We start from the raw sequence: 25,222 nt of genomic DNA on the forward strand, positions 1-25,222 counted from the left end.
TAATGCTGTTTATATTCCAACATTATCCTTTCATAATAGAGAATATGATAATTTTCTATTCGTTGATGCGTTGTCATTTAGATTCGTTTTCTCATGAATTTCGTTTTCTACTTTTCTCCATAAGTATTATCTTTCACCATTTATAAAACAGATTCCCCCGGGCTAACCACGGAAAGGCATGGGGTATTTCAAACGTCCTTAAACTAAAAGTCTCTATTCAGCAACACTCTATTCAAACGGGCATGTTCCCACACATGATAAGATCATCACTAAGTACTGCCCCGGCGTTGTGAGTCAAGTCATCCGCGTCATATTCACGTATATATACGTGTATATAAAACTTACCCGTAACACTGTGGGTGAACTAAGTGCGCTTAAACCGTCAACATGTGGCGGTATGTAGCTGTGTGCTGGGCTATACATGTAGCGGTGACTGTCGGCTACCCCGTGTCTGAGTCTAAGAATTCGAATCAACAAAAATGTAAGTAGTGAACGACTCTGAACGTATTGAACATTGTGGTAGACAGGAGACGGGGAGTGGTTTGTGCCTAGTAATTAAAAGAGGTTTAAATTGAATTTTTGCGGGAAAATAAAGAAAAATAATTCATAACGGTAATATACCATTATTCGATGCAGAAGAAAATTAAAAGAACAACACGGAAGGCATATGATACATGTAAATGCAGTTAAGGTTGTCATCATGCTTTTACTTAATTGTAGAACTACATATAGTCTATAAACTTGAAAGATGCTTCGACATTTTTGGACATTTGAATGTATATCCGCCTGTCGACGGTCATTTGAAGCTGTAAACAGTTACATGCAATACCGGTCGAATTGTTATTGGTGTCCAAAAAAAAATTAAATTAAAGAAAATGCTAGAGAATGTTCCCCCCATCCTTTTCACAATTTAAAGCTATGGAGCGGTCAAAAATGAAACGTGTATTTTTTTTCTAAATGCACTTACTATGCTCTTGGATTTATCTCCTCCGCCTGTATCATACCAGCTGTAAAACGCGTCGTCCAACTCTTACGTCATTAAGCAACTGTAATAAACGTCATTTATTCATATATGTCACTCACTTTTGTTAAAGTGAAAGAAACCAACCTTAATAACTAGAATTTTTAAATGACGTGTTCACTTACATGTATATAAAATACTTATAATAGCGTGATATTAGACTTCCGTTACGTGTGACTTCTTTTTACTTATGATAACATGAATGTAACGAGAAATTAACTTTCGTTACATATGACTTTTTGTATTTATGGTGACATGAATGCAAGCTGAAATTAAAAAAAAAATAAGCGTAAAAGAGTATCAGGTTTGTCCTCATTGTGACTGCAGCGCGCATTACAATATGATTGGAAAACTATAAGGGCCAGACCACGCAACTAGACATGCAGGTCTGTAAAAAAAGTCGTACGACAAGACGCGAAAAGCCGACAATCACGTGTACATGTATATCGCATGTTATTTAGTCAACAATATGGTACATAAAAAAGCGAAAAATTAACGGGTTTTTTCCTGATCATTTCAACTAACGTGTTTACTATAAACATTTGCTATGGATTAAAAACAAAATAAATGGTGATTTTGACTCGTACTTTAGCATGGGCATTGTAATGAAGGTTCACAATGTGTATTTTACTTCAGGGGGTGGGAGGTAAAACAAATAGTCATAAAAAATAATGTTAAATAGGGTAGGGAATTTAGCGGCGCTTTATTTGACTTGTAAGACCAAGAAATTCATTAATGACTGTGAGTACTTGAGATGAATTGTCAGACAAGCGTCATGTGTACCCTAAGCACATGTTTTTATGGGATAGGCTTGGAGAAGGGTGTGCGCTGTGCTACATGTAGATAAACAGTTGGTACATTCTATAATTTAAAAAAATCAATAATCAGCGGGTTATTTTTCTTTTTTGAGGGGGTTGGGTTGGTTATGGGGTTATATTTTTGTGTTTTTTTTAAATTAACGTTAAAATTTTGTTCAACTCGACTTGGCATGGTTATCCAAAACTAGACATACATGAGAAAGGGGAAAATTAATCTTTAATAGATTTAAATATTGCAATAAAAACTAAATTTATCTTCAAATAATTTGATCTTGGTCTCAAACTGTTTTTAATGATTTTCAAATTCGACATTACCCAGAAAATAACAGTTTACAACAATTGGGCGGATTTTCTTCTTATTTGGCTATATAAGTATTCCCATGTGTAACGTTATGTGTTACATGAAAGTTTTTACAGTGTAGCATGTGGGAATTTTTAAATATACTACAGCTCAAAAATGCAAGATATGCAAAATGCAAGATATACTCTACATGTACATTAATTACCACAAACGAAATATTTTTTTGAGTACTTAAGTTTCTCAAGATACAGTAAACTGTGCATGTATCAAGAAGTCATTCACTCCCCTTTACACAGCACATATCAAGGGGTCACTATTTTGATGAAAGAATGGGATGGGCGTATTTGGTTCTGTTTTACATTTTAGTTTTGATACAGTCGAAGCCAATATCTAAAAGAAGGAAGAGGGGTTCATACCATTTTTTACGGTTAACAAAAGTATATAGTGTGAAAGAAATTTACGTTCGAATCAAAATGACACTCAAGGTCTTCTCTAAATCTACACAATTTATTTGCTATTGAAATAAAATCATATTAAAAATGAACAAAAGCTAGGTTGGATGGGTAATGTAATTTTTATCTTCATCTTTAATGTTGAATTTTAGACATTTTTAGACATTTTTACACAACCTTGTTGATTTAAAAAAAAAAAGAATATGTATTCATATCGCTATAATGGATGAGTACATATAACACAAGCAATGCTATCTCGAACTTCAAAAGGCCTTATACAGAGAGAACTTTTATTAACGTTATTATAAAGGTACATCTTATTGACATCTTATTGATGTTTTTATTTACTTAAAGGGTGAAAAGGCCAACAAAGAGAAATTAAGAAGCATGACTTTGATATCCCCCGGTACCTATGTCCAATTGTCAGTCGTAATAAAATTAAAAGGTCTGGGGTCTAATCAAGTTCAAATGTATGCTTAAATGAATATATGTGTATAAACTTTCTGTCAACCGGAAAACGTATAATTTATTTTTTTTATTTCTGAGGAACACATCGTCGCACTTTTCTCTAATTGTAGATAAAATTCGCCGAACTTTGATATAGAACATAAGACATTAACGTTGTGACATTCTAACACAGGTTAAGTTCTCCGTAATAAATTGGAAATGATGAATCGGAGAAGAAACCAGTAAACAATACAACCTTAAATATGTGACGCATCAGACAACATGTCATGCACAATTATATCAACGATTAGCAAACACGAAACAAATACATTCTGTTAGTGTTCTTGCACGCACAATATAAATTTCTTATTTTCTCCGAATGACTTTTTGTGTAGGTTTTGTTTGTTGTCATCTTCCCCCGGGTAGATTATTTCCACTGTTTCGGACCCCCCCCCATCCCCCCCCCCCCAAAAAAAAACCCCACCCTTCCCCATTCTAGCTTAGCAAATGCGTGTGCATATAATTAAATTTCAATAAGTTAAAAATACATCGGGTCTAAGCTATATTCGAGTATTACTTCAAGGTTTCTTTTATCCAATAATATGTATTTTTTTAAATGCATTTATTAATTGCTGATGGTTTTTTCAGAACTTAAATGACATGTTTTCAATATTTCCAAAATAGAAATATCAGGGATACTTCGACAACTCATATATCTAAGAGATGTTTGAATAAAGTTTTTTTTTTTTTTTATAATTTAGTGATCTTTAAAGGTCATTTGAAAATACATGTATCATTTATTAAATAAACTACATGTAATAAGTATCGGAGAAAATCACGCTAGTTATTTTTTGGAGGTATTTGTAAAACGTATAATATATTCTGAGGTGAGCTTTTTTTTATTTCTGAGGAACACATCGCCGCACTTTTCTCTAATTGTAGATAAAATTCGCCGATCTTTGATATAGAACATAAAACATTTACGTTGTGACATTCAACCACAGGTTGAGTTCTCCGTAATAAATTGGAAATGATGAATTGGAGAAGAAAGAGTAAAATATACCAGTATATAAATAGTGCCTGTTTGGGAGGGTAACAGTTGATATTGACACCCCGTAAAAACCATTGTCAACCGACGCAAAGCGGAGGTTGACAATGGTTTTCGAGGGGTGTCAAATTCAACTGTTATCCTCCCAAACAGGCACTATTTATTTTGTTAAAGTGAATGTCTTAATTTTAAGAAAATTTTACTGCTTTCATATGGGAATAACGTGAATTCTACAGCGAACCGTACGCGTATAATTTCGCGCATCTAGCAATTTGTAATGTTACCCGTTGCTAAGTGCGTTGCTAACGCTGAGGGTAATAGAAAGGATTATGAACTGCGTCTTAACCAATCAGATTTCAGTATTTAACATGAAAGTATAACAATAAATAATACAACCTTAAATATGTGACGCATCAGACTACATGTCATGCACAATTATATCAACGATTAGCAAACACAAAACAAATACATTCTGTTTGTGTTCTTGCAAGCACAATATTAATTTCTTATTTCCTACAAATGATTCTTTGTGTAGGTTTTGTTTGTTGTCATCTTCCCCCGGGGGTAGATTATTTCCACTGTTTAGGAACCCCCCACCCCCCCCCCCCACCCCAAAAAAAAACCACCCTTCCCCATTACATCTGATTACATCAGGTCTAAGCTATCTTCGAGTATTACTTCAAGGTTTCTTTTATCCAATTATATGGATTTTTTTCAATGCATTTATTGGTTGCTGATGTTTTTTTTAGAAACTTAAATGACATGTTTGCAATATTTACAAATTAGAAATATCAGAAATATCAGGGATACTTCGACAACTCTTATATCTAAGAAATGTTTGAATAAAGTTTTTTTTTCTTTTTTATAATATGTTGTAATCTTGAAAGGTCATTTGAAAATACATGTATCATTTATTAAATAAACTACATGTAATAAGTACCGGAGAAAATTACGATAGTTATTTTTTGGAGGTATTTGTAAAAGCATGTCAATAGCCTCAAGTATTATAGTGTTGTAATGACTTGTCAATGGAAATAAAAATAGGCTTTTAGTTTTTTCTCCTTTTTTGTTGAACTTGGCACAAAGTCGTTGTATCATTTCTGTTTTCTTTTTTTTCCCATTTATTTAGTCCTGAAACAACAAATACTTGAAGACATCAGAAGGGAATTAAGAGAATATCATAATGCAACGGTAAGTTTTGGGGAAAACAATTACTTACAATTAACTTACCATGAAAACGTGAGAACGTCAGACGGAAAAACTGGAGTCTCCGAGAGCTAGACAAACAGAGAGAGAGAGAGAGAGAGAGAGAGAGAGAGAGAGAGAGAGAGATTATATGTACATATGTTTTGTTTGTGTGATTCACTTTAGCCAATGAAAGTTTATTTTATTAACGAATCCAGTAATTTCACACATTACGCCTTGTACATGTACTGCATTTAAATATGTTTTAAGCGTAAGAACTTTATTCAACCAAAAAAAAAAAAAGAAAAGAAAAAAAAGGAATTTGGGTTTTCTTGATATCGCCATTGATATTACAAGTCGATCATTCCTTTTAAAAAAAAAGAATTATTTTTTCAAGACATGTCAAATTATTTTGTTCAAGATGAAATATATTTTGTAGTCTAAACGAGAGGAAAGCGGAAGTGGAGCTACACGAAATGAAGATGAGATTGACAACAAGGTAAACGATCGAACGCAGACTGAAATTGATTTTTATAAATAAATGATAAAAGTTTATCAGTCGCAGTATTCGTGGCTTTCAGGGTACCTTAATTTCTTTCCGCATGCCGGAAAGTCCGAAAAGTTGCTAATGGACTTTGATGTTTCTTTTTCTAGGATATCGATCCCGATGACAAAAATATGCGGTTACTGCTGAGTATGGGTGTAGAAATAGACGGCGTTGTTAATGAGGTCAGTTTCATAATTTTGCCAAGAAAAGCATATTCAAGTAATATGAAATGTCGTGAAAGTTTTGTAATTAAATCTTCTTAAATGTGAAGAAAATTTGCCTATTCATTGACAAAAAATATATACTAAACGTAATCCGAGTTTTCGAATTTCCAATCTCTAATTTTTTGAATTTATATAACTACTCATTAGATCTAAGGACGCAGTGTGCTCTACTAAACAAACTTGTTTGAAAGGTTTTGTTTTCTGTTTACATTTGAAGGGCTTAACATTTACATAGCATTTAAATACAGACTATTTTAATGTGGTATCGTTGTTAAATAAAACGAGACAAGCACAGAGAAAAGATCTAACTCATTGGAACATGTCACTGCTTAGATAGCAAATATATTTTTGTTCACAAGCCTCAGGATATTCTCCCATTTAAATACAACGATATCTAGACTGGTATACCCCCCCCCCCCCCACCCACCCACACACACGCACGCGCGCGCGAGGGCGCGCTTTCTGCATCTCTAGATCTGCAGTCCTTCCCCTGTTCTTGCTATGTGCTGGTATGCACCTGGTCACTAGCACTAGTCTGTACTGGAAGAGCTTGCGCACGTGCACACACAAGCACACACACACTTTTTAATCCTCTCTCTAATATCCAATTCAACTGAAAAAAAGTTCTAGGTGTCCGAAAGTTCTGTTGTAACTAAACGATGACCCTTCCCTATCTTTCTAGCCAAACGGACTACATCCCGAAGATTCCGAGCAGTTTAAAGAACAGAGTCTGGATAGAACAATAGAAACAGACCGCGAGGCGGATAAGGAGGGAAAGGTTTGTCGATTTCATTGTTATTCCAGTATGTTCAGCTTAATGTTTAAATTAAACTTAATTTCTAAAGTTATGATCAAGCTTAAGAGGTTCAAATAATATTGAAGATATATATTGTCCATTGTGTGATTGTCAATGAAAGTAACCGTATTTCAAAATCAAAGTATTTTTAAAAAATTCTTAAAGACATTAAATCTAATTCAAAAATTGAACGGTCGATGCTAGCTTGTTGATGTATACATGCATATGTACATGCTCCAGAAAATTAACAGCGGAAATGTAGCTCCACGAGAAATTCGCGTTGACGGACCATAGAGCTACAGTTTCACACGAAAAAAATGAATATGTCTAAGAAATAATCTTTGAGTATAATGAGGTGATAATGTCGGTCAGGAGATAATCATTTCCAATAAAGCCCGAATGGTGCATACTCCGCCCCACTTAAACATTTTATTGGACTTTAATTACAAAATCGATTCGTAGTCTTTAATGTCATTCAAAAAAAAAATTCACTGAATAATGTTCTTAATTTAGGTTAATATAAGTCCAAAATTGGTTGCAACTTTTGTACGCAATAAATATACAGTAAGAAGAGTGGAAATGAAACTGTAGCTCGACGGTCCGTCAACATGAGTTTCCCTTGGAGCTACAGTTTAATCTTCAATTGAAAAATACGGGCCAGAAAATAAACACCATGTCACGGTTGTTCATTTGTGTGTATCAGTTCTTTTCATTAAAAAATGGTTAGCAATGATGAACTTTGACTTTGCATATTTCAGACAAGAAATAAAAGAAATTTTGGACCAAGCTGGGTGAAATGGCCGAAAGGAATCGTACCCTATGAATTTGATGACAGCTTAGGTATAGATTTTAGAATGGCGCATCTCTTATACATAGTCGTACATTGGTTTTTGGGGTGTTTATTTTTTTCTTGATATTATATGTATTTGCGGTGGGGTTTTTGTACTTGAATTCAACCAAAATATTTAGTTTTAAACATTGTTTTTACATATATGAAGAAGAATCAAAATTGTAAACAATAGAAGCGTATTTAAATGCATCAACCTATATTTTATATTTCAAATCTAAAATGTTTTGAGAATTGCCACAATTTCACTAAATTGTTTTGATTTATTTTTTCATTATGTTTCTTTTTTTCAAGTTGCAAACAGAAAACCTTTTCTTGGAGCTGTAAAATTGTTTGACGATCTGACATGTATTAAATGGAAACCTAGATCCTCGGAAGTCAAAGCGGAAGTAGGTCACGACGGATATGTGAGGGTTAAAAGGTAGGTCATGCATTGGAAAATCATTGTCACATGATGTGAAATCAAACAAGTTTTTGACAGCGTTTAGAAAAAATAAACTTTGCGACTGTTCATGTTAAATTTTTTACTGAATTTGCAGCGAAAAATATTCGCGAGGATTGCTTGCACGCAAATAAATTTTGGCAATTTATCGCACTTCATTTAAAAAAAATATTCCATTTGATGCAATCTCTCATTTCATACATTTGATATGATATTGCATTTAGTGACTGAAACAAAAAGCCATGTATACACTACAATGTATTTTTGTAAACCAACTGTTATTCGCTTTCAAGAATTTTTCGCAAGGTTCGCGAGAGCCTTGTTGTCGCGAATATTTCTCGCCGCGAACGAGCCCTTGTCGCTTGATTCTTATCACAACATGGTTCTGGATAAGGCTTGGTCGCGAAAATTAGTCGTCGCGATCCAGTTTATCTCCAGTCAATCGCGAAATAAAGTCGCCGCGAATAAAAGTTGGTTAACAGTACTGTCACATTGAATGCCATGTTACATTTTTACGGGTTTGATACGTTATAACAGTGGTTCCGGCTGCAGTTCCGGTGTTGGCTTTGGAGGGGACGGAGAACACGCCATGAGTTTATCAGAACCCGGATGTGGATCGGTAAGACCCAAGTATAAATCCATTTTATCAAGACCGTGGACTTTTGATAGGACGTACCTATCTATTTCTTGCATCAGAACAAGTTAAAAATGACGCTGTTTTCGAGTATAATATGCATAGATTGCGAGGCCTTGGCTCAAAAGGCAAAAAAAAAATCATGTTGATTTTAAAGAGACATGGCTGAGTGGCCTCCATTTAAATAGACAGGCCTACGTCACATTGCTGTTTGACATTTGTTAGGACGTATCTTGCAACTATCATCAAAACAAGTTATAAATTATGCTGGTTTCGAATGAAATATTCAATTGGCATTTGCCTCCATATTGCACTACGGCCGTGGAAATATGCATTGATTGCGTAGTCTTGGCAAATTAAAAAGTAAAATTGGTTTCGAGTGAAATATGCCCAGTTGACGTACATGTAGTCAAAGCTCAAAAGCCAGACGAATCGTGTGGGTTGTCAAAGAGCCATGGCGAAATGGGCAGCAATGACGTCACATTGATGTTTGACACAACTACGTGAATACAATACCGTGTTGCCGATTATAAAAAAATTAAAATAAAATAAAGCAAATGTTTATCTATGTTGATTTTTGTTCCATATATTGAAAAACAGAAGATGTTTTGTTTATTATATATTGGTATGCGAAATATATACAGTTCTGTTTGAAACCAAAAAAATATCAGAGAGGTTTAGGACAGACAACTGTTTAAATTTCTTTATTTTATACGCATAAAGACATACATTGTACTTTGAAACTTGTTGGAATTAGTATAAGTTGGCATTAGTATCATAAGATTTCGGATTAGAATTAACATTGGCTGTGAAATATTGATATAAAACTGTTGCTTATTTCATGTTAGCTTGTTAATAAAAACTTCAAAAGGTTGAATTTCAGACTAAAATAACAAAGATGTAACGCCATATTAATGATTCTTTATGAAGGTTTTGGCAAAAAAAAATTTAATTACTTGTCTTCATCATTCCAAGGTCGGGATCGCGATGCACGAGATGTTGCACAGACTCGGACAGAGGCACGAACAAGCTCGTAACGATCGGAATCGGTATGTCAAAATTGTGTGGAAGAACATCCAGTCCGGGAAAGAGTCCAACTTCTACAGAACTTTTACATACGACCGCAACCCCTATGATGTTGGAAGCGTTATGCAGTATGGATTTACGGTAAAGAAAAAAAATAAAATGGTAAACAGTGTGATTAACGTGTTCATTTAAGCACTGTTTTAAGTATTTTTAATAAGTATACTGGCGTCCGACTATTTCACGCCAGGTACCATTTCTCGCCAGTACATTGTGACGTCATTTTTCGTATATAATATTATGTGTTGATAAAATGACGTCGCAATGTACTGGTGACAAATGGTACTTGGCGAGAACTGGTCGCACGCCAGTATAATTTCTTAGGCGGTTATGTAAGTTTTAATGTTTTATTTAACCTTACAATGAAACAATATAATAAACACGCGTGATAACGTTAATTTTGATAAATTAAATAAATTAAAAAATTGTGTTCAGGCGCTTTGAAGTGGCGAAGTGTTCTACAGGAAGTTGAACGTTGCAGATTTTCAATACAAATTTAAGGGGAAATATACGCTGAATGTAAAAGTTTTTTTTATAAATTCATATCAATTAAGACGTTCGAAAACATAAGGACTATTTCCTGAGGCGAAACCTATTGGTCGAGAACAAATTAAACCTTTTAATTTCTGGAGTGACAAATCTTATTATGATATGTAGTAACAAATTAATGATTTTATTTATATTACTTGACTGTGGTGATGTTTGTAGTTATTTTTCAAATAAATATTCGTGATAACTGAAATATTAAAACAAGATATCATATTTGAGAAATTTCCATTCTCTCGAGTTAATTTGAAAAAGGGTCAATTTTTGTTAGAAAAAAAAATGTTAAATTTAGATAATCACAATGGAAAAGTTTTGAACAACGTTGCAACTACATTTAAGTAAATTAACTCACTGACAGACGTTGAGTAACACATAAGTTTATGGGAAAACAACATTTGTCTATCTAATTTTCTCATCAAAGAAATCTGCAGATTATCAATGAGAGCTTTAATCTGTTTTCAGTCGTTCGGGGGTGGCAAAACAACGATAGAAGTGATTGACAACAACCTTAAGTACCTGACATACCCAAGCGGACAGATATTGTCTTTCTATGACCTAAAGGATGTCTTAGATCAATATGATTGCACAGGTACATGAATGTACGAATCTACCAATATTTGTTTAACCTAACCTTAATGCTTTCGAAGAGGGTTTATAAAGGCTTAGCCTGTAGTCTTATCCATTTAAATCATCAATAAAATACGTTTAGGTTAAATTAAATTATCCACCCAGCCAATAAAAGCATCATAAGCTCAATAAAAAATGATTCATTTACATGTACATGTACATGTACATGTATGTCGATTTAAAATGATTTTAAATAAGTCGGTTAGAAAACATATAATTAAGCATATTGCTGGAAAAAATGTCAAATACAAAAGATGCTTAAATCAAATAGATATTGTCTTTCTATGACCTAAAGGATGTCTTAGATCAATACGATTGCACAGGTACATGTATACACGAATCTACCAATATTTGTTTAACCTAACCTTAATGCTTTCGGAGAGGGTTTATAAAGACTTAGCCTGTAGTCTAATCCTTTTGAATCATCAATAAAATACGCTTAGATTAAATTAAATTCCCCTCATGCTTAGATTTATTATTCTTTATATTTCATACATGTACCAAAGCAACTTAATGAATGCTATTCGAAGCAGGCTATCAAAATTGCTGGTCACCCATTTGCCGGTACAGTGGAGCCTCAGTTATCCGGACACTTTCGTTCCCAAGTCCAATCGTCTGGAAATGTGAAGCTTCCGGATATCTGAAATATGTCTATTGTTGTCATGAATAATAATATATCTGTACACAATGGCTCCCAATGTTGATACTAGGTTTTGATTGCCTTTCATACCATATAGCAACACATACTAGAGTTGTCTGTTGATAGGAACGTTTTTTAGATAAATAAAATCCTCCGTAAACTGAAGCGTCCGGTTATCTGGCGTCCGGATATCTGAGGCCCCACTGTATACGACTGATACGTCAAAGCTAATTAGGTATCTCGTCCGGTCTCGGCGGAACTGAGATAGCCCCCCCCCCCCCAAAAAAAAAATTAAAAAAAAAAATTAATAAATAAAATGGTTGGTTGCTACATGAAATTATTTGCATTTGAGGAGTAAAAAAGAAGAAGTTTTGACCGGGATTCGGACAACATACCAATTGTTAGACTTTCAGACAGAATTGTTGCCCGTAGACAATATTTGTTCTTCAAGTCTATCAATTCATATGTTGCACTTCGGCCCAGGGAAATTGTTCTGTCTTCATGTCGAACAAATCATATAGTGCCATTCTACACCCAGCCAATAAAAGCATCATAAGCTCAATAAAAAATGGTTCATTTATATGTACATGTATGTCGATTTAAAATGATTTTAAATAAGTCATTCAGAACACATATAATTAAACATATTGCTGAAAAAATCCAAACACATAAAATTCTGAAATCAGACTTAAGTTTATCTACCTTCAAACATTTGTTAATAGTTTTACATTTAATATTTTGATAATTCACATTCTTTCATTTTCTTTCCTCAAGCTCATTGTACCAATGCTCCAAAATGTCAGAACGCCGGCTACATTAACACAAAGTGTGAGTGCAAGTGTCCTGAAGGCTTCACGGGGGCGCTGTGTGAGACGGTCGTCACTGATCAAGGTAAATTACCAACTGCAACTTCGGCAGGCTCGGATAAACACCTCGAATTAACATTACCGGATGTTAAAATTTTATACAAAATGGAGTCGCTTCCCATAAAAATAAGTATCGACTAGCTTTCATGAAGTCTAGTTTACATCACAACAGATCGTAAAATGTGTTGTATTTATATCAAGTTTTCTTAAAAGGTGGGTTGTCATGGACGCCTAGGTAATACATTCGAGGTGTTTTTTCGAGCCTGCCGAAAAGGCCCGAGAAGTTGCGATTGGGTAAATTACATGCAGTAGATTCCATAAAATTTATACTAGCATTTGTTTTCCCGATTCAGTTGTTTTGCATCAATTCACAAAAATACATAATAGCGACCACTGAATTTGTATTTTAGTTTCATAAAAAATAAAATAAAAGCGAGATTTAAAAAATCCGCGAGATGTGCTTCATGCTATTTTACGCGGATATTGATTACTCGCGTTTAAGTAGGAATCTAAAGAACTTGATTTCCATATTGACTAAATATAAAATAAATTAACAAATAAGAGTGTTCAGTATCAACTAATGCATCTTTTTCATGTACATTTTAATTTTACATTTTACATGTAGAGTAGGGATGAAGTTTCCCCGAGATCTTCTTTTCCCTCTGAACAGAGTTATCAAAATTTCAGTCAAAAGAAATTGGTGGTAAACAAACAACCTATCTGTCTTAATTCTTTTAGACCTGAATTGTTTAGATATTTATTTAATTATGATAAAGTAAAGAAAAAAATTCATAGTGTATAGCTATTAAATTCGAGCGTTTTCTTTTAACTTTATACAGACCCCCCGGGGCCCCCTTCTGAAAGAGATTATAACAGCCGTCCAAATAAAAAAAAACATGATTTAAGTGTATATACGTTTTAATGGTTTTTTTTCTGAAACGAAGTATTTTTTATTCAGCGTTTTCAAAAATCGTAGGGGAGGGATAGGTGGGCATGCTCAATTTTTGTCTTCAATTACATTAGAGCAATATGGCGCACAATGAAAATGTGCTTAATGTTCTTGATTCCGTGTTCGACTGATTGTGGAGTTTTTCTTCAAAAAATAAAATATTAATATTTCTTTCGATCATATTGAACAAAAATGTTTTCATGATATTAACTGCACACTTGTTTCGTTGACGTCACAGATTGTGGAGGGTACCTTACGCTGAAGGAGGGTACGGCTGATTTGGGTGTAAACAGGGACATATCTGTATCATCTCCAAACTACCCGGGCCCAGTCGGTCAGGGAAAAATTTGTAGATGGGCCGTCAAGGTAAAAATGAAACCCTTATTGTGCTAGAATGCATGTATTTAGTCTTTTTTTTTTTTTTCTTATGAGTCGTTTTTTTTTTGTGTGAGAGTGTTAAGTGAAGACAATTTAGTTAGATAGAAATGTGATTTTTTTTTCTTTTAGATATTCCTTAAAAAAATTAAATACTTGACTTAGTGCTGAAACGAATGTTCGAATATTCGCGAATGAATAGTAAATTTCTAATATTCGAATGTATATATAGCATTCGAATATTCGATCACATGTTAAACACCCATATCAAGCACTGTAAACTATGCAGCATCGTGTTATTTCATTTGACTCGGAACGAAAGTAAATATAAAGCCATCTTTGACTGCCATGCTTGGTAGAGTCTATTACTTAACCCAGTACAGACTCTTTCGCCATGCTTGTTTACCTTGAAAGTAAAACCAGGGTTTACATCGAACGGAGACAAACATTCTGGATTTTTCAATTCATGTCATGTCAGACGCTGAGGAAAAAATTGCTTAACTGTTTGAACGAGTGTGAGTTACGGAGAGTTAATATCGAAAGGTATATCGAAAGTTTTTTCTAAAAGATACCTCGATATAATTTTTTTTTTTTAAATAAACAGAACATTTCCGGAGTTATGAGCGTTATCAGTTTTCTGTTTAATACTATATCAAACATGGCGGAAATATTTGGACTGACTTACGAAGTTACGTATCGGTCTCATCCAGGAGTCAGGACTGCAGTATATTATTAAAGAAGTAATAAATATTTTGATTGTAGTTGATGGAAATTTTTTAAAATCAGAATATTATTATTTGCTTAAAAATTAAATGCGCACCCAATTCAATGGGTGCTAATGCATTAAGTGTCGACTTCGAACTGACATGTTAAAGCAGTCTACACATACACCCACTTCGTAATACAAACTATCATATATGCTTAATACATTGTCTATGACGTCTACGAATATTCGAATACGAATCGAATAGTACTCACGAATATTCGAATACTGATTTATGGTATTCGTTTCAGCACTAACTTGACTAAATGTTTCCATACCTATCAATCGTATTTGTAATTAAAGGCACCAGATGGTTACATCATAAAGATGACGATAGATGACCTTCACATGGCCTACAATCCGGACACACTTCGCTGCTACCATTGGCTGGAGATCCAATACAATCTGCCCGGACAACCTGGCATTCGGTATGACCCTAACTGAAATAAAAGGAACTCTCTGATTGGTTGAATAATATCATAATAAGCAACAATTGGATTTAAATTTATTACAAAATGATTTGAAAATAGAAAAATTTAATTTGAATATAACTCATATCATATTTGACAGTCGCTGCGGAGACATTGTTGGTGAAAGTTTCTTAACCTCAGCTGATTCCCCGACATTTATGATTGTTACCATGGATACCAAGTTTGCGGGGAGTAGAGTCACGAACAAGGGATTTAAGCTTCATTTTGAGCTAGAACGTGAAGGTGGGCCATTTATTTAACAATTGGGAGCTTAAATTCTATACGTTACAATCAACAGTTTTGTACATGGTGTTACCTTCACGTTCTATGTTCTATATTGAGTGAATTTATATGTAAATGTGTTGACATTCTTTGTAAGCAATTCAAGTCTCTTGATATTTGCACATTAAAAAAATGATATTGTCAAAGTTCACAAGATCTGTTTTTCATTTTTTTTAAATGACAGAAAAGCAGAAAACTGGATAAAAGTAGACAAAATATGTTTTGTTATTTTCAGTGTGTAGAGACAATCAATGCGCGTTTGGAGTGTGTGTAGCTGACGAGCTGAAGGCGTGTAAATACAGGTGTGTTTGTCAACCCGGGTACGAAGGGGAGATGTGTGACAAAGTCGTAGGTGAGGATATCGAATGAATAATCTCTTTCTCTCTCTCTCTTTCTCTCTCTCTCTCTCTCTCTCTCTGTCTCTCTCTCTCTCTCTCTCTCTCTCTCTCTCTCTCTCTCTCGTGCAATACACTGAAATATATATCCGTACCTGAAGCTATTTTTTTCTTTGCAGTTAATCATTTAAGTGTTCAATATACAGTGTCATTTGCTACAGTGTAAAAGGCGCCTTAGTAACAGCACGAAGAGAGCGTGTTACTGACTTTCTAATTCCATTTTGAAACTAGATTTAGTCACTTCAGAATTAACCTTCAGCGTCACACATGAGATGTTATTTCAATTTGAATACATGTACTAATACATGTAATCGGTTCCAATGGTACAATAACCAAGCCCTGAACCACATTTTCATAATATTAAATGGTTTAGATTTAGAATTCGATACTGTGCAAATAAGCCGTCAATTTTGTTTTTGTAGACGATGCAAAACTAAACTGCAATTTTGAACGGTTTGAAAAATGCTTCTTCGATAACGTCAAGGAAGGAGCTGATTTTGAATGGGGACCAGGATTTGTAAGTACAAGTGAAAACAACGGGTTTTCTTTCTCTATATCCGATACTTTTCTAAATTGTATTAATTTAATGACCTTTCAACAACCAAAATCCCTTGCGCACGTTCAGAAATAAGAGCAATTTTGTCAAATTTCCCTTTCGTCACTATGGCTGATATTAATAAATTTTACTTGTATCTTTTATGATCAGAAACACTCCGTGTCCTTGGGGACGGGACCGGAAGAGGCACACAGAGGGCTACGGTTCCTGTTCACTGAAATGTCATCGCCGAGAAAGCCAGGAGACAAGGCCATTATAAGAACAACTGTCCCGCTACCAGGTTAATGTTTAGTTTAGAAATTTTCTGTTATTTTGAATACGTATAGTACTGTAAATTCCTTATAAAACGCGAGGAATTACAGCTAGTGTAGTATCCGCGTAAAATCGCGAGAAGCATCCTTCGCGGATTTTAAAATCTCGCCATTATTTTCTGAGAGTTAAAAACTAAAATAAATAAGGAAAAAAGTTCAGCGTTTGCGATTTTATATTTTCGCGATTTGATACAAACCGGCGGGGATCGCGGAATTAAGTATTCGCGTAATATAAGGAATTTACACTACGTTTTTAATTCCGGAAAATTAAAGAAAGCATTCTTCCTTAATTTAACATTGAACGATCATTATTAGAAACAGACTTAGCTAATGAATGTTATAAGTATCTCCGTTTTGAATCTGTGGTAGATATGCTTCATTGATTTGTATTAGAAAAATGTCTATCTGTTTTGGTTTTACTATATAAAATATTCCGTGTTATCATTTGTACAGAGAAGGCCGGCTGCCTGTCCTTTGCATACAACATGTTTGGTCGTAATGTCAACAAGCTATCTCTGTTTTCGGAGGACTCCGGGTCAACTAAAACCGAACTGTGGTCAAAAACAGGAAACCAAGGGTCTGATTGGTTGACTGCAGACATTAATGTCCCAGCTACGAAGGGGCTTAAAGTAAGTATGCCACCCGTTGCTACTCAACATTACTAATATAGCATTTTTGTTTACCCAGCAATACTTCTTATGTTGATAATGTACATGCAATACATCGATTTTTAAAATTTGATTTGTACCAAGGCAGCTTTTATCAACAAAAGAATAGACTTTCTTTTTTTTTTCTCGGAAAAACCAATATTTTTTTTTTTAAATATATCGTTTGACCTTGGTATTTATCACTGAAAATGCTTCATCTGAATCATACAATGTAGATATGATTCCGGTTCCATCAGAGTCAAATTACATGTACTATGCAGTTTATTTTTTTTTTTTATCTCTGATGTAAGATATTGAAATGCTATTTATTAAATGTGATCGGTCAGGAGAGCAGAAAAAAAGAATCAAACTCATTAATTAAATCATTTGTATTGTATTAAAAGACATTGTTAATTTCACTATTTTTGAAGCTGTCGTTTGAAGCAATCACGGGCGACTCGTGGGATAGCGACATTGCTCTGGATGACATATGGTGGAAAGTTGGAAAATGTGGTAAATTTCAATAACACTGACGTATTCATGAAAAACAACCCTTTCTTTTTTCTCTTAAATTTTAAATTTTTACTACTCGAACCCAACTTAAGTTGGCTTACTTTTCCGACAGAAGTTTTTTTTATAGCACATATCAAATATTATGCATGCATGTTTGCATTTTTACACGTTTGAAAGAGCTATTATACCTTTAAAGAAATAATGTTCACTGAGAATATGATCAAATGAATATGAGCATGAACGTGCGAAATGTTAATATTTGCATTAGGTTTCTCTCCTCATATTTTAACAATGTAGATGTTAGAGCTCCTAAGGACTGTATTGAATATGGGAAAGAATACAAAGGGACACGGAGCTACACCAAGAAAGGGGTCAAATGTCAGGCGTGGAACGTTAATGAACCCCACGAGGTGACATCAAGTGAGCTTAAACCTTTTTTCATACCCTCCATTAACCAGTGCTAGTTAATCTTAACTGAAGGTCTTAAAGTTTAAGCAATTTAGTTATACTTTTAATTTAGAAATAAACACAATTATTCAGATGCTAGGTGCACGTATTCCCTAATAATTTCATAACATGTTAATTGAATACAATATTATGCATAATATTCAGCCATTGAGTCTAGTAATTTCTGTAAAATGCATTGTCAAACAATATCTACTTTTACCCTAGACTGAATGCCATGTTTTACAGAATACGCCCACTTTGAGTCCAACTACTGTAGAATGGGGGGTGAGGCGAATGCTTGGTGTTACACCACAGATACCAACACAGCGTGGGACTGGTGCGGCGTCCCTTACTGCTGTATGTACAGTTCTCAGTGATTAATTTATCAATAAACCTAAATATATAAGTGGTTCACATCATGTTTCCAGTATATCCTTGGAAAGGGAGGGGAGGGGGGGGGGGGGCTATGTGCAGAATTGTGTGTGTTTCGATGTTTGGAAACAGCTTTTACTTGATGTCAAAGTAAATTTGTTATACTTGACAAGGCAAAAGGCATTTCAAATTTTAAAAGACACAGGACATTTCTGTATCCACTCTCTCTCTCTCTCTCTCTCTCTCTCTCTGTCTCTCTGTCTCTCTGTCTCTCTGTCCTTCTCTCTGTCTCTATCTTTCTCTCTCTGTCTCTGCTCTCTCTCTCTTTCTCTCTCTCTCTCTCTCTCTCTCTCTCTCTCTTTCTCTCTCTCTCTCTAAATATTAATATATTTTCTTTTTAGTATTATTACACAAATGTGATTATAATTGATGGTTTATTTACATAACTGTATAATGCATGTGCATCTTATACATTTATGTACATTACATAAGGTGGAATCATTTTTGCTTGGGGGACCAATGTTCGTGGCTTTCGTGGGTAACCCTTGTCCGCAAATATACATCCTTACGAACGTATATGCAAGCACATGTTTAAAATTTTTGTACGAAATAGAACTTGCTACCAACGAAATTACGTCCTCATGAACCGCAAAAAATCTGGCAACCCACGAACATTGACCCCCACGAATAAAAATGATTACAGATTACGTGTATTTCTATACAATTGAATAAATAAACCGGACGTTTTGTTGTACAGACGCCACGGAGTGTTCCTACGCCCCAGACGGCAGTGACTATGTCGGAACAGTGAGTCACACAGTGACTGGCCTGCCCTGTCAGATGTGGGATTCGAACACCCCACACACCCACGACTACAACAAACTGACCAACGACCAGAACTACTGCCGGAACACAGACTCCAGCAAGGCCCCCTGGTGTATGACCAATGACCCCTCCGTCCGCTGGGGGTACTGCGACGTACCCAGATGTGGTAAGATGGCGTTATTTTATTGATTTCGTTTATAACCTTTTTCATAGACTTCATTGTTGAGTTGATCTACGCAATTTAAATGTTGAACGAATATTGATTTTTTTTTTCAAACATATAGCCCTGATATGAACAATTGCCACAGGTTCGGGTATTTTCGATACTGTGATCCATTTTTTACTTAAAGTATTAATTGATGTGCATGATTTTTTATGAAAACACAGTACATGCAAGATATTCATCAGTCAAACAAAATTATTTAATTAACCTAGACTTTGACCCGTGCGTGCACGGGTTGACATAACAAGTGGTATCGGACATTTGTTTAAAATAAATACATCAACACACTTTATTGTTGACATTTACATTACCAAGCTTTAAGCCTACAGTGCATTAAAAATAACAGTTAAATTATTCATATCATAACAAACCATTTTAAGGCTGTAAATATATCTAAAAATTTAATTCATGTTTATGAAGAATTCAACGCTTTTTTACCAACGTTTTTTACCCGCTTCGAATTTACACACCACGTTGACTTTAATGCACTGAATTAGAGTTATCTACCATATTTCCTTTGTTGAACAGAATAAAATGACAATTTTTCAATGAAAATTAACATGTATTTGTAAAATCGTTTATGATTTTATTCATGCAAATATGATTTTGTGGAAACATAAACTTAAGAGCCTCCTGTGATTTAGCATGGATGTAATGCGCATGCGCAAGATTGTAAAATCCAAAAAATCCAGATGATTTCCGAATTTTTTAAAGGAATGTTCGTTGATTATTGATAAGCAAAGCTTGACTGACAAAATAGAAAAAAAAACCAAACAAACTGGTAATATTCAAGTACCTATTATGTTTAAAATAGATAAAACAAAAGACAGTACTCCTCCGATTTCTCTGTATTTAAGCCCAAAAATTCGAGTTTAATATTTTAATATAGTAGTATAGATGTCAAATAATGTTTGGTTTTTTTTTCAAACTCTCTAAGATACTACAATAAAATGTAATGTTCAAGCGTTCTCATGATTGAAGGATATTGTTTAAAAAAAAGTTTTGACTAAATATTGTAATACACAGAGAGAGTGGAACAAGAGTGCATCCTTACGGCGACAGGGATAGACTATGCAGGGAAAACCAAAGTTACAGCTTCAGGAAAAGATTGCTTACCTTGGAAAGATGGTTGGTATATATATAGAGGTTGGATGGTCAACAGATTCACGATTAAATCTACCTACCTAAACTGTTAAGAAAAGATCCTAAACTTTAATTAATGAAAAAAATATCTATGTTTTTTGCCTTTAAAGTTTGGGTTTCTTCCTAAAAAATTTTTTTTATATAGAAATCTCCCTTTAAAGGAGATCAATACAGTCGAAAAATGCCCACGATAATCGACTCCTCTTAATGCTGATGGTTTTGATAAAAGTAGCTGTCCCTTTCAAACCAGCTTTAACTTTTACTTTCATTTTAGTATTACTGAAAGAATACTTAGAATGAAAATAAGTGCTATTAATTATCGTTATTCAAATAAACTCTTGAACTTTTTCAGTTTCAGAACATATGGCACAGGAAGAAAATTACTGTAGAAATCCGGATTCTTCGGGCAGACCTTGGTGTTATGTCAAGGGAGACACAAAGCCAGTGAAGGAAGACTGCAAGATTCCATCTTGTGGTAAATTGTTTATGTTGTCATATTTACATTTGCAAAAATAATTCTTTGTGTTAACCTATAGAATACTGTACATTCTTAATTAAACGCGAGGAATTAATATCCGCGTAAAATCGTGAGAAGGATCCTTCGCGGATTTAAAATCTCGCCATTATTTTCTGAGAGTTGAAAACTAAAAGAAATTAGGGAGAAAGTTCAGCGTTCGCGATTTTATATTCGCGCGCTTGCGATGTGAAACAAACCAGCGGGATCGCGGAATTAAGTACTCGCGTAATAAGGAATTTACAGCATTGAAAACATTCAATACTGTGTGAACGTTTCCATGACGTCAAAATGATAACCGGACGTGTTTATCGCTTGACAGTTGCAATATTGTAAACGTAAAAACATCGTTACTTTAATGATTTTGAACGATTTGCAATTCTCAAATATAGGTAATAAACAGCAAAGTTAAAAAGCTCACCGAGATATAAACTTTGTTGCTACGTAATCAAGTGACCAACCGAGTCTATGCTCCAGTGAACTATTTTAATTACTGTTTATTTCATAAATAAAGTATCTTCCAGATAAGTTTGATACATTATTGCAATTTAAAGAAAAATATATATAAGACTGAAAAATGAGACTTGTAAAAAATATGTTTAGGAACAAAATAATTCTACTTTTAGCTGAATCTCCTTGTTTTGGGAAGCCTTGCAAGAACCATGGCAAATGCACGGTAAAAGGCACTTCATTTACCTGCACCTGTCTACAGGGGTTCAAGGGCGATAAATGTGAAACACTAGGTATGTTTTGAATCAGTATGTATAGCACATTTTATTTTCTGTTGTTAAAAGCAATTACCATAAAAATAAAAAAAATAAAAAAAAAAGATATATAATTTTTGTGAACATGTGTTGCTCTATAATTTTTGTGAACATGTGCTGTTGAATACTCTTCAGCATTGAACTGTGAACATACGCAAAAATTATGGTTTTTAATAACTGTAAACATGTAATGATTTACTTTCACTGATAAAATCTTATTCTTCCTTTTGAATTATCTATATATATATATATATATATATATATATATATATATATATATATATATATATATATATATATTCACGTTATCAAGTTAGATAATAGATCTTCTAAATCGCTTTAAAATCAAACTACTGTACAGAACCAATAGAAGAAGCAGATTGCAAAAGAACTGCCACAGGTTGGGAATACAGTGGAAAGATAGGGGTTACAAAGTCCGGGAGAACCTGCCAGGCCTGGGGCTCACAGACCCCGCACGAACATAGTTACGGGACAGACCTACTGGGGAACTACTGCAGGGATCCTAGCGACTCCGGGTATCTCTGGTGCTATACAACGGACCCAGACAAGAAGTGGGAGGAATGCAATGTTCCGGATTGTGGTATGTTTTGAAATATTAAGATGTCACTAAATGTGACCTGTTTTATCACCTGTAATGTAATAAACAGTATGCTGCATTGAATTCAGTTCAACTAAAAAAAATTTCTGCTTTTTTTTCAATGATAAAGGAATGATTGCTTGTAATTCAATACTAACTCAACTCAATATGTTTGTGCTGCAAGAGCTTTTAAGTATTTAAACTATCTGTGTTTAGATGTTTAAAATGTTTTACAGAAGATTGTTCACGTAAATAAAATACTAAAAATCAATAACATTGTAGTACATAATACATGTGTAGTGTACATTTAAATTATTTAATTTATTAAATTTATATGTAGTGTACATATAAATTATATCCATGTAGCAACACCACCTTTGGAATGTATCCCTGCCTCCGACCCACAAGGAAAACTCTACTTTGGAACTCACAACTTTGCAAAGACCGGAGACCAATGCCAGCGATGGGACAGTCAGACCCCTCACAAACACTCGGTGAGTGCATTGAGTGACCAGGAGAATTACTGCAGAAGCGCCGACAACGAAAAGTGGCCCTGGTGCTACACAACTAACCCCGATAAACGGTGGGACTACTGTAACATCCCATCGTGTTAGGGAACCGCGGTCTTTTGGAAAAAAAAAATGTTTGTCTAATTTACATATGGACACACTACTTTAACATTTAACCATAGAATTTATTAAAAATTCCAAGCAGCTGTTTTGTATGTTTCTTTGTTTTACACTACCTCTAATATTTGTAGGGGTCCTTGTTTTCTCTGATCCTGTCTATTAGTTTTCCTTTGGACTGGCACGGGCCTTGTTTACACGACAAAGAATTGTGAGCCCTATTTGTGAGCCCTATAACTTTACGACCGACTCTCAAATTTTATTCAGTCATTGAAAATTCATTTATAAAGCATTTTGATTAATAATAATAGAGAAAAAGGACTTTTGACCAAAATTGTGACCATGCCCCTTTAAGCAATAATCACATTTATTAATGTTGAGTCTTTGCCAAATAAATATGATATACACTGGTAAGAAATTGACTCTCTCATATCCATTTTTTTTCAAGGTGAGACCATCTTGATAAAAGTTTGATTACTATAAATAACTTTTTCATGGTAGCACCTATAAATTCATGATACGGTAGACCAGATCTTTAAGTTTTTCGCCAAAATTCTACGTTTCTTAGTTCTTTTTGAAAGATTTTAGGCTGAGAGGTGGTCGGCATTCCAATTGTTTTCTACTCCAGAGAATGAAACCCAATTAAAATTAATATATGAGAGTCCTTGACAAGGTTGTGTACGGGTTATATGTAACTCAGGTGACCGTTAAGGCCTATTGGCCTCTTGTTTTTTCCCCATGAAAATTAAAAGCAACGGGTTCGTAAGATTATCAATCTCAAAGTACTGGGAATGTGTTGTTTATGTTGTTAACAACGCATCCGTTAAGATTTTATTTAGAGGCATATTATATGGAGTTCTAATACGAGTTTTTATTCAAGTTTAAGCTTGACTTTTTTATCATGAAGCCGTAGTTTACCCGATAGGATGTAAACCGGGTTTTTACTGAAATACTACACAGCATTCTCGAACGTATCTTGTATTTGTCTTATAATGTTTATCACAATGTAAATATTCTTAGAATTTAAATTATGGTTAATTATAAGAAAAACACAATTTCGTAAATATGTTCAAGTAATCGTTGAATATCAACTTCAAATGAAAACGAAAAATGCAGGGTTCCAGCACAATTAGCCCAACTGTATTTTTTTGGTCTGAAACTAATTCTCCTGTCATTACTTAAAAAGACATTTTTTCTGATTACGAAAATATGTCACGTAATGACATGTCAGGAAAAACAATACAGCGTGATTCTCTTACTCAACGCTAATATGATTATATATAAATGTCAAGATAGGGTATATTTTTGATATAAAATTAATTACAATGTCATGGAAAACTAACTCCACGGAAACAAAATCGTTCCGTAAATATTCGTATATATATTAAAAATCTTGAATCTGCAATCCGGTTTTAAAGTCGCAAAGAAAAAACACAAGTACACACGTAGGATCACTCTAACTCAACTCTTTCGTCGTATTGTTCTATTTCGTAAACAGGGTTCTGAAATAAAATATCATATATATTATAATATTACATAAACCTAAACTCTGATACACATTGTAATTCATCAATGTAAACTACTTAATACATAAAAAGAAATTGACATAAAATGGAGCATATTTTGCATCGATTTTCATCTAACAGTGCATATGTAAGTGTCTCATATAACATTAAAAGTATTTTTATCAAGAGGGATCCATGGTTGTCACAATATTTTGACTGTATTAATATCCTTTAAAAGGTTTCATATAAGAATTTATGGAAATTTTATGTTTTAAAGATGATAACATTTTTAGGTGTTTTTTTTACTATATGATAATAATAGTTTATAGCTAATTACATGATATTTAAAAAAATTAAGGAAAATCTAATGGCCAATATGTTGACCAACTAGCCTCTTTATGTTAAGGCTGCGCATAAAGT

The 25,222-nt window shown here is 34.0% G+C and overlaps 1 protein-coding gene across 1 annotated transcript; it reads left to right on the forward strand.

Moving 5' to 3' along the window:
• The first annotated feature begins 387 nt into the window (after positions 1-387).
• Positions 388-23,386, forward strand: LOC128174496 (uncharacterized). Its single transcript, XM_052840039.1, has 27 exons — positions 388-481; positions 5,217-5,278; positions 5,712-5,771; positions 5,927-6,001; positions 6,726-6,821; positions 7,598-7,679; positions 7,981-8,107; positions 8,666-8,747; positions 9,738-9,929; positions 10,854-10,980; positions 12,433-12,549; positions 13,712-13,839; positions 14,915-15,039; positions 15,182-15,324; positions 15,599-15,715; positions 16,181-16,275; positions 16,465-16,594; positions 17,079-17,254; positions 17,704-17,785; positions 18,083-18,205; positions 18,479-18,589; positions 19,362-19,595; positions 20,679-20,780; positions 21,148-21,270; positions 21,936-22,052; positions 22,435-22,674; positions 23,038-23,386. The coding sequence occupies exons 1-27, from the start codon at positions 388-390 to the stop codon at positions 23,283-23,285; spliced, it is 3,408 nt and encodes a 1,135-aa protein (XP_052695999.1). The 3' UTR covers positions 23,286-23,386.
• The last annotated feature ends 1,836 nt before the right edge of the window (positions 23,387-25,222 follow it).

This window comes from Crassostrea angulata, chromosome 2 (genome assembly GCF_025612915.1).
Source record: "Crassostrea angulata isolate pt1a10 chromosome 2, ASM2561291v2, whole genome shotgun sequence".
Lineage (NCBI taxonomy): Eukaryota > Metazoa > Mollusca > Bivalvia > Ostreida > Ostreidae > Magallana > Magallana angulata.